An 11,577-nucleotide genomic window follows, 5' to 3' on the forward strand; every position below is an offset into this window, starting at 1 on the left:
TCATCTCCTCTTTCTCCTTTTGATACTTCCAAATCCTCTCAACATTCAATCAAAGATTCATCATCTATTCAAGATCTAGTAAGCATCAATTCAAACAAATTACATATTTGGAATCCTTGCATCTTCCTCTTCGAATCCATACCAACTTTATTGCATTTGGGTAACTTTCTAAAAATACTAGATTTTGTGTTCTTGATGTTTTGAACTTATAAAAGTGTTAATTAGTGTCTATGGCTCAAGTCTAACATGAATATATGATTTGTACGCTTGTTCTTGTCTTTTTGATGTAACTAGCTTGAACTTGAAATTTGATGTGTTTGATCTTGTGATTTGTTTGCCTAAATATTGTTAGATGTTAAAAGTGCATGTATTAAATGTGTTACTAGCATCACTAGCTTCAATTTGATGTGTAGGTTGACTTATAAAGACTCCATAAACATAATTGCTAAATTTATGATTTTGAGTTAGGGTTTGATAGAAGTAAAATGGGTTTTTGATGCATTGAATGCTTTGCAATATTAATTGTAAGTGTTTAGTAGTATTGTATGCGTAATTACCTACAAAATGGCGTATTATATGTGTGTATTAAGTTCCCGAATCATCTTATGCATTTTGTGAACTTGAAACCTTGATAATGAACCTTTAATGATCACTTGACGAGAATTCGGTTATTGTAAATGAGGTTTTTGTTTGATGAAAAGTGTTTAGTTGTATTCCTTGTTAAATTACCTTTCCAATGATATAAGATACGTGTTTTGAATGTTTACGGTTCATTAGTTATGGTTGTTTGAAGTTGGATTCGTGCATTAAGTGTTAAAAATGCCCAGAATTTGCTGAATAGATACATGGAGCGGCGATCCATACCCTTGAGCGGCGCTCCAAACCTTGCTGTCCAAAAGTGCACTTTTTTGTTTAATTCTAACTATGCTACGCACCTCCAATTAACATGAAACTTGTTCTAACATGCTCATATATGATTATTAGACTTAGAAAAATAGTTCGGGACCCGACCCGAACGTGTTGACTTTTTCGTTGACTTTGACTTGACCAAAGTTGACTTTTGCCCAAACTTAACCAAATACTTATGCAATCATTCTAACATGTTTTTATCTTTGTATCTTGCATGAAACTTGACAAGTTGACTCACATGCTATATTTATCGAGTCGTGACGAGCCATAGGACTAATTGAGCACTTTGACCAATCGTGTTGACCGTTATTGATACAACCTACTTGTTTAGGTCAAGACTAGCAATTGTCCTTGCACACGTTTACTTGTGAAGTACTTTATTACTCGTGCACTCAAGGTGAGATCATAGTCCCACTTTTACTCTTTTAAACTTACATTTGGGATGAGAAAACATAAACGTTTCATTTTACAAAGTGAACACAAGTATGAAAACAAACATTCAACATACGAGTTAGAACAAAATCCTCAATTCGATTATCATTAGTTACACTTGCCGTGTGTAAGCGAGAGCTTATGTTGTATGGCCATATGGGTTTGACAAACCCTCATTCGAACGGTTCGCTACCGTTACTTCGGATGAAATATATTTTCGAGAAACAGTGTATGTTCTAACACTATTGTGATGGGGTTCTATGGAAGGAAAGTTAAGCCTTAATAATTGGGTGCTCGTGATAACAATTTTTGGAATGGTTTACTAGTATTGAAATGTTATAAATCTTGTGGTTCATTTTACTTACTCACTTACTTATTTAAACCTATGATTTCACCAACGTTTTCGTTGACAGATTTCTATGTTTTTCACAGATCCTTGAACGTTTTGTGATACATGCTTCCACTCATTATTTTGATACTTGCTTTGGATGTCGAGTATATATGCATACATGGAGCGTCTTTTGGCTACTTTTAAATTGTGTCACATAGGTTTTAATTGTACTTATAACGTTGTAACGTAACTTGTGGTTGAACTAATCTTGTAAACTTTGAAACAATCTTTACATTTGAAATGAATGCGACATATTTTTTTGGTCAAACGTTGTTTTAAAGACTTATGACCACGTAATGGGACCTAAGTAGACGGCGCCGTCAATGACGATTTTGTCGGGTCGCTACAATAATAATTTTGATAATAATAATATTAATAATAATAATAATGATATTTTAATATTAATGGTAAGTATTAATACCAATAATATATTAGTAATTATATTAATGATAATGATAATTATTGATAATAATAATAATGATTGTAATTGATGTATTTACACACACATATATATTTACATATCTTTTTATAACCGTTTATAAATGAAGCGTCGGAATTAGTCAAGGTTAAATGAAATCATATAAAGATTTTTGTTTAAATTTTGTCAGAAATTTCCGGGTTGTTATATTACCTACCCGTTAAAAGAAATTTCGTCCCAAAATTTTAGTTGTTGCCATCAATCGGCGTTTTTCATAAATAGATAAGGATATTTACGTTTTATTTGGTCTTCACGTTCCCAGGTATACTCGGGGCCTTGCGTGAATTCCAACAGATAGAATATTGATTTGTTTCAAGAGTTTAAATCATACGAACCATAAATTCTACGAAGTGCATTTTATTATTAATGCGGAGGTTATCTAAAGGATTTAACAATAGTGTCATTGATTAGGTTTTCTCAGAAAGAGATAATGATGCTATACAAGCATTTCAATACACATGAAATGTGTTATGAATAATAGTGATCTTATTTAAACCTTGAGCGTTTATGTCATAATATTTGGGTAGACAAAATAGGGAGGAGTTCATGAAAATCATAGTCATGAAATTTGATAGAGATCGTCATTCTTTACAACAAGAATGATGAATATGAGTTGAAAATTACAGTTTTATCAACATTGGGTAATATGGATGAAACGATTCGATTACAGGAAGAGTATAAGCGAAGCTATCACAAAAGAGTGAAATGAGGAAATTAAATGTTCGCCTTAAATTTTGATATAGTTAAAGTTGATTTTCGGAATTCGAGGGATTAAAGAAAATCTTCATAATCTGTATAAGATTTGATTCTCCGAAAATTAAAGAAATTGGGATTTTCTTTGATTAAATGCGGTGAATTGCCTCGATTGCTGTGTCTGGAATTTCGTTATAAATTAGCTTCTTATGTTTCATTATTTTCACCACTTCTATACTTTCTTCCTCAATTCATACTTCCAAAAGATTTGTCAATATGCTTCATCCAGTTCTAATTCTGGATATAATCCTGACTTATATATCTATCGTCCTTCTTTTTCATCTACCACCGGAGGAATCTGTTTACTTCTACTATTACCTTGGGGTTATAGTGTTTTTAATCTTCCTGTATCTTTATGTTGCTATATGTATTGATATACACGGTTTGTAATTTCTGTGTTGTTATCGGGCTTTATATTTTCCCTTATATTTTGGAGCTTCATGCTTCTGTCTTTCCATAATCATTGATATCCACGATTAATATTCTTTCCTATTTGCTGTGACTTATACTCCTTATTCTATTCCGAAGCTTCATGCTTTTGTTTTTCTCTTCTCGACTCTAACAAGTAATGGTCCAGAATTAGTAGGTATGAATTTCGAAATGAACATAGATAATGTTCTAAGAAAGAAATTGTAATAGCACGATCTTGATTGGTTAAATTATCGGAATTCAAGAGAAAAGATAGAACTATCAGGAAGATATATTCTCGATATGTTTGGAGATTGGGTAGAATGTAAGAGTCGTGTAACATGGCAAATGATGATTATAAAGTCTATGAATCATCATCTTCCATTAAAATTTAGCATGACTTACTCTAATATAATCACGTTGGCCTGACGTCATTATATTATACTAACCCATGCTTCAATTCCCAACACTTCTTCAAAACATTTATAATTTAAACTTAAATTTTACAGAATATAGAAACTAAAACAGTTTCCTTTATGATGTGATAAAGATATCGCAAAGAGATAATTAATTGCTGACAAGAATCGTTATAAAGATATCTTCAGAAATATAGAGGATATTTATAACGAAAGATACGATGATATCTTAGAATTTTTCTAAGATCGAATGATAATAAGGAAAAATTCTTCTGTAAGGATTTAGAATACGTAAAGAGATCTTCTGTGATTTCCTTCAGAAATCGAATCATCTAGATTCTTTGGTTATAAGTTTAGTCCTTGTGATTTGTCCACAGCTTCCTTCATGTTTTGCTCAATCTGTCTTTCAATACCAGATTTTCTTTTGAGCTTTTCCAACACACAATTCTTTATTATCAAGCTTCTGGTCATTAAGACCATCTACGGCCTTTGCTGCTTTATCAGCATTATTAGGGTTAACGAATCTGAATCGTTGGTTATAGTTCTAAGGTGTTTTCAAGAATTTTGAAGAATGTACAATGTAACATATTAATGTGAGATATAAATATTTCTCGAATATTACCTACCCGTTAAAATATTTTCACAATCAACAGTTTGTACAAAAGAGTTTTAATTACAGTCTTTATGAAAATATACGTACATATATATTTTCCTTCAGATGTAATCATGGATTTAATGAGTTAATATAATATTAAACTCATTTGATTTACGGTTGAAACGAGAATGAATAATCTCCAAAACCTTAGAGATTTCATAATTATCGCGAAATATTTCGCTAATGAAGTTATGAATCAATACATTCGTTGTTACACTTGATTTATTTTGAAATGAAGTTTATTGTGTTGAAGCAGTGGTAACAATTGTTAAGTCATTAACGAAGGGTGTACATCATAACATATTAGTGATATGATTTAACCAAGTAGTACTTACTAGTTAAGATTCACACGTAATAGCTTAGTACGACAAGATTTATTATTGTTCCAAATCATATATATATATATATATATATATATATATATATATATATATATATATATATATATATATAATTCTTCACGAAGAATGAGTCAATACATCTTAACTCATTATTACTAATATTCCTTGGTATCTATGGGGCGTATGATGTTGATGTTTGAGGTACTAAGTGTGATGTTGAGGCGTGGGATGCGGATGTTGTTGTTGGTACTAGTGTTGTTGGTGGTGATGCTGATGGTGCTTACAGTGCTTGTGGTGTTGGTGGTGTTGGTGGTACTGATAGTACTGATGGTACTGCGGGTTATGCTGCTGGTACTGCTGATGCTTGTAGATATTGCACCATATTCTCCAGAGCCACCACTCGAGCGCGAAGCTCGTTGACTTCTTCTACTATTCCGGGATGATTGGCGGTTGGAACAAGGGGATGAATAAGATCTAAAATCTTCGATATTATATAATCGTGACGGGATACCTTGGAAAGAAGAGAGAAAATGGTGTTTCGGACTGGTTCGCCGGTAAGTGCTTCAGGTTCTTTACCAAGTGGTGAATTCGGTTGGTGGAAGGGATCTCCTTCTTCTTGTCTCCATTGATTGAGTCGACTACGAACCCATCCCCAATTCATCCAGAATTGATGATGGTTAATTGGTTCGTTCATTCTGGTTACACTGCCATTGGAGCTCGAGGAATCAAGTGAGTAATCCATATTATGTGATTGAAATTCGGGTTTGATATGAAATGAGTATTGAATACTGAATGATATATTCGTCTCCTCGAATACGTATATATAGCAAAAAGATTTCCATAATTTATGGAGGAAATTTAGGAAAAGTGGTAGACAAAGTTTACTGGGATAGATATGATAAGATATGAATTTGTCAGTACATCATCTATGCAATAATCGCGGTATGACGTGTTGAGACTTAATTATTAAGCAAATGATTTCCAACAAGGATTGATAGATATACTTTCGATTAAAGACTTTCAATTCGTAGTTGCCTATTCAGGTCTAGGGGCTTGAGCTATAGGATCCTTTAAATCGGTAATCCAAACCCTTCTATTCTAGAGTTTCGTAGACGCCACTCGTCAAAAAAATTTAATGATCAAAAATAACGAGAAAGCAAAGATTTTGAAAGTAATGAATATGAATAGTAGAGATTTCAAGAATCTTGGATAACATTTCATGTAATACATATGTAATACACAAAACCATGATAGATAACAAAGGAATGTCGAGAATTTCAGAAATCATGATGTCGCATTTAAATATGATGGCGGAATTGGATAGTACTTAGGAGAGTGAGCAGAGTTCTTAGATTGGCTTGGCATTCTAAGGAAGATTATAAAATTTAATAAGTAAAGTTTCTAAGGTATAGTGTAGCATTTAACAATTAAAGACAACATTTAAAGGCACTATGGTCAAGGAAAGTTGTAGTCTTACCTTGCTAAGGTACCTAATTGTATAAGGCACACATAAAATACAATCTTGGTTCTCTGCAACAAACTGCTCTGATACCATTTCTGTCACACCCCCAAATAGGGCCTGGGGTATTTGTGACTAATTATATCAAATCACAGTTGTATAAACGAGAACGACTCTATATGAGACGTTTTATTGAGTTTTGCAGCGGAAGATAAATAGATTACATTATATTTAGAGCATTAAATGTCTTTAATTGATATGATACGTAATGAAGACTCCAAGCATAACAAGCAATCATCATCAAAGCAGCAGATATACAGCGGAAGCAATATTTAAGTACCTGAGAATAAACATGATTTAAAAAGTCAACACTCGGTTGAGTGAGTTCATAGGTTTGCCATAAATAATGATTTCAGTAATAGATCACAAGATTTAATATAATAAAAGACGATATATCATGTATATCAAAAGTATGCCATGAGCGTATAATATCAAAAGTAAACGATTTTACCCCGAGACAATGCATATGTAATTGTCGAGATCATTATTATACTACCAATTGACCTGAGGTCAACAGTGCGGGACGCTACTCCCAATAGCGCTATTTATAATAATTCCGTTTGCCTCTTCATTGTCTAGCAATTAATGATATTACAAAGCAGGGTTTTGCATGTTTCATATGAACACAATAACATGTTACATATCAACACAATAAAAGTACTCATGTTGGTCGCATAATAGTTTGCACTTGTGCATATCCGTTATAAAAATATTGCATTTATTCTCAGCCCAAAAATATATAAAAAGGGAGTAGATGAACTCACGATACGATACGATAATTTATAGTAAATATGTGTATGATGGCACTAAACAAGTGTAGAGTTGCCCACGAAATCACGAACCTATATCAAGTATATATATTAAAATGTATATTCGTAATCGAATAAGTTTATATTATTAATGATATAGTTGTTATATTTAATGATTTATAGATTTCATTAACAACTTAATATATTTATTTTATATACCTTGTATAAATAATCAAAGTTTAAAATATTAATATAGTTTTGTTATATATGTTAAATATATTTTAATGTAAGTTGGTAAAATAATACTGATAAATGATAAGTTGTATTATCTTTGTAATAATAATAATATCAGTAGTTATAATAATAATGATACTCATTTAAAAATGATAATAATAATAATAAGTAAAAGGTTGTAATGTCTTTATAATGGAAATAATAACAATAATTTTAATTGTAATAATCATTTTTAGCAGCAGCAGCAGCAGTAGTAGCAGTAGCAGCAGCAGCAGTAGTAGTAGTAGTAGTAGTAGTAGTAGTAGTAGTAGTAGTAGTAGTAGTAGTAGTAGTAGTAGTAGTAGTAGTAGTAGTAGCAGTAGTAGCAGCAGCAGCAGCAGTAGTAGCAGCAGTAGCAGCAGTAGTAGTAGTAGTAGCAGCAGCAGCAGCAGTAGTAGTAGTAGTATGTTTAATAATAATGATAATGAAAATAATAGTTTTGATAATAATACTTATTTTAACATTAATAATAATAGTAATACTAATAATGCTTTCATAATATTACTTAATAATAGCTAAATGATAATAATATTAATCATTTTATTTATACAATAACAATAATAATAATTAATAATAATACCATAATAATAATAATAATAATAATAATAATAATAATAATAATAATAATAATAATAATAATAATAATAATAATAATAATAATAATAATAATAATAATAATAATAATAATAATAATAATAATAATAATAATAATAATAATAATAATAATAATAATAATAATAATAATAGTTTTAAAAGAAAACTACCTCACAAAAACTTTTCTAAACAAATTGTCACCAACCGGGCTCGAACCCGCGACCTCTCGCTAACCCGCTAACACTCATAACCACTCCTCCGTCTGCTGTTTTTCTGATTAATATCAAACTTATATTTATATAACCCATTTTTATTTGTGTTCCATCTTCTTCTTCATCTTCTTAATTCACTCGACCAGACTCCATTAAATAATAAATACATATTGGTTTTGGGATTTAACATAAAAGATTTAAGTTTGGAATTAACAGAAAAAGAAAAGAAGAAAAAAAATAAAAAAAAATCAAGAATAGCTGCTGCTGCCGTCGGTTTTTGGAAAAAATAATAATATTGATTTTGATTTTGTGAACATTTTTGACAAAACTTATAACACAAATTGTGTTTAAAATTACTCCTAAAAACTTTAAGAACCTTCAATTTCAACAGAAACATCATACAACAATCGAATTTCATGAAGAACAATATGGTTGACTTTTTCAAATAAAACTTTGACTACAAAATTCGTAATCGATATAAAGAATTGGAACCTGAGATTTTGCAGAAAGTTTCATTAGAGGATTCCTAACATTACTACATTTATGGATTTTGAAATACGATTCGAAATAGATTTTTGGCAAAAAAAAAGTATAAGAACAGAGGCCGATGGCTGTTTTGATTTATTTTTCTATTTTCATTTTCCATTTACAGCAATCTACCACTAGATATATAACTGATAATGATAATGTATATCAAATGTGTAAAGCAGAATAGGAGTCTATAGAGAATCACGATCAGAGACAGAAATATATAAAAAATAAAAATAAAGCTGAATACCTAATTTTTTTTTATAAAAATATATATAAAGCAGATAGTGGGAAAAATAAAATATAAAAAATGTTGATTCATGATTAATTAAAAATATAGTGATCTTACCTAATTTAGGTATTTGTTATTTTTGATTATTTTTAATTATTATTATTAAGTAAATACATAAATAATATTACTAATAATAATTATATGAATAATAATAATATTACTTTTAATATTATTAATAATGAGAATAATATGATAATTAATAATAATAAATAATAATAAGTATAACAATAATCATAATAATATTAGTAATAATAATACTAGTAATGATAATACTAATAATAATAATAATTTAAATCATATAATAAATGATAATAATAATAATTTTGATAATAATAATAATAATAATAATAATAATAATAATAATAATAATAATAATAATATTTTAATATTAATGGTAAGTATTATAGTATTAGTAATTATATTAATGATAATGATAATTATTGATAATAATAATAATGATTGTAATTGATGTATTTACACACACATATATATTTACATATCTTTTTATAACCGTTTATAAATGAAGCGTCGGAATTAGTCGAGGTTAAATGAAATCATATAAAGATTTTTGTTTATATTTTGTCGAAAATTTTCGGGTTGTTATAGAGACCCACACGGCTATTAGTATTATGTATACTGCTAAAATCCATGAAATTAGTTTTGTGCTTGATTAACAAGTAGATCATGGCCATGGGCTAATGGAATCCAAATTATGGTATATGATAATGATAACGGAAATTCGCCAAAATACATTTTTTCAAAGTTTTCGGATAAAATACACTTTTTCAAAAAAAAAATGGCAATATACATCATTGGGTCAACAATCATTTTGGTAGACTACATGTATAGAGTGGTCGACTACACCTTTTTTGCCTGTAGTCGACCAACTGTTGGTCTACCACTTCACAATGATGATTGACTATGTGGTCTACCAAACAATAAAGAAGAGTTGGTTGACCACTTCAATAGGATGGTCGACTATGTAGTCTACCAAGGAGTTGGTCGACCACTTCACAATGATGGTCGACTATGTAGTCTACCAAACATTAAAGAAGAGTTGGTCGACCACTTCAATAGGATGGTCGACTACGTAGTCTACCAAGGAGTTGGTCGACCACTTCACAATGATGGTCGAGTATGTAGTCTACCAAACATTAAAGAATAGTTTTTTTTTTAAACACCGAAAACACCCTAATGAGAAGTTAGGGCGCGACAACCAAACTTCAAGTTACAACGGCTTTATAAGCCAATCGTTCCAACTACAACTACTCTTACTTCTATTAAAAAACCAATTAAAAGAAAAACTACGAATGGAATCAAATAAAAGTGCTTTCTTCATTATGGACTCCGGAAAATAACGTCGTTTCTAAATCTCCATAAGTGTCACAAGACTGTCGCAACTATCACATACAATCTGCTTTTGTTCTCCGCACTCGCTTTCCAATTGTCAAAGCAAACGAGCCATTCATTCTAACTTGAGCAATCAAGCCATCTCACGTCCACCCAAACATTGATTTTTGCCCAAATTTCGCATGTCAAACTGCTCTCGAAGAACAAGTGGTTAGTAGACTCAACCATATACTTACAAACATTGCAATGAATGTCTTCTATCTCCATGCCTCTACGCGAGAAGTTCAAACGAGTCAGCAACCAATCGAGCGCAATGCGCCAAATCAGAACATTAACTTTCCTTGGGACTTCCTTGGGCCACCTTGTACGCACCGCTGAACCTGCAAGAACATTGTCATCAATGAAACTGCGTGTCTCGCCCACATGAAACAAACCATCTGAGGACACACGCCTTTTTGAATAATCTGCATTAGTCGCTAATGTGATAGGACCCAATATGATTTCCAACTCGCGAACCAATGCTTCATTTCTCGGCCCAATATTTGATCTAGTCCAATTCCATATCTTCCCATTCTGCCCAATACGGTCTGCTATCACACATTCTTTATGCGACTCAATGTGAAATAATCTAGGAAATTTCTGTTTTAATGAGCCATATCCACGCCAATTATCTAACCAAAATTTAGTATTTATCCCGTTCCCAATTTTCGTACGTAAAACATCATCCGGAATATGACCCATTCTTTTCAGTTTCGAGAACAAATTTACTATAGTAGGCCATGTACCATTACCTTGAATGCCGCCACCATCAAGACCACCTGACATTCCGTAAATAGCCTTAATAACCGATACCCACAAGCTATCTTGTTCGTGTAAGAAACGTCATATCCATTTTAGGAGTAAAACTTGATTAAATGAACGCAGGTTCCTAGTTTGTAGGCCCCCATTATCGAATGAATTTCCAGTTTGATCCTAATGCACCCAACGCATCTTATTACTACCATTAGCCGAACCCCAGAAAAAATTTGCTCGAATTTTTTCAAGCGTGTGAATCATGATTTTTGGGCACTTATAAATCGAAAAATTATAAATAGCAAGGCTACCAAGAACCGCTTTCAACAGCTTGAGACGACCCCCGATAGTAAGAAGATTGCCTTTCCAAACCGCGAGTTTTTTTCAAAAACTTTTCATATACTCCTTTCCAACTACTTACAAGTATCATATTTGCACCCATAGGGACTCCTAAATACATGAAAGGCATGTCTCCTTTTTGGCAA

The 11,577-nt window shown here is 31.3% G+C and overlaps 1 protein-coding gene across 1 annotated transcript; it reads right to left on the reverse strand.

Moving 5' to 3' along the window:
- Window positions 1–10,420: 10,420 nt before the first annotated feature.
- LOC139889120 (uncharacterized) lies at window positions 10,421–11,125 on the reverse strand. The gene has a single exon (XM_071872089.1). The coding sequence runs from the start codon at window positions 11,123–11,125 to the stop codon at window positions 10,421–10,423; it is 705 nt and encodes a 234-aa protein (XP_071728190.1).
- Between the last annotated feature and the right edge of the window lie 452 nt (window positions 11,126–11,577).

This window comes from Rutidosis leptorrhynchoides, chromosome 2 (assembly GCF_046630445.1).
Source record: "Rutidosis leptorrhynchoides isolate AG116_Rl617_1_P2 chromosome 2, CSIRO_AGI_Rlap_v1, whole genome shotgun sequence".
NCBI lineage: Eukaryota > Viridiplantae > Streptophyta > Magnoliopsida > Asterales > Asteraceae > Rutidosis > Rutidosis leptorrhynchoides.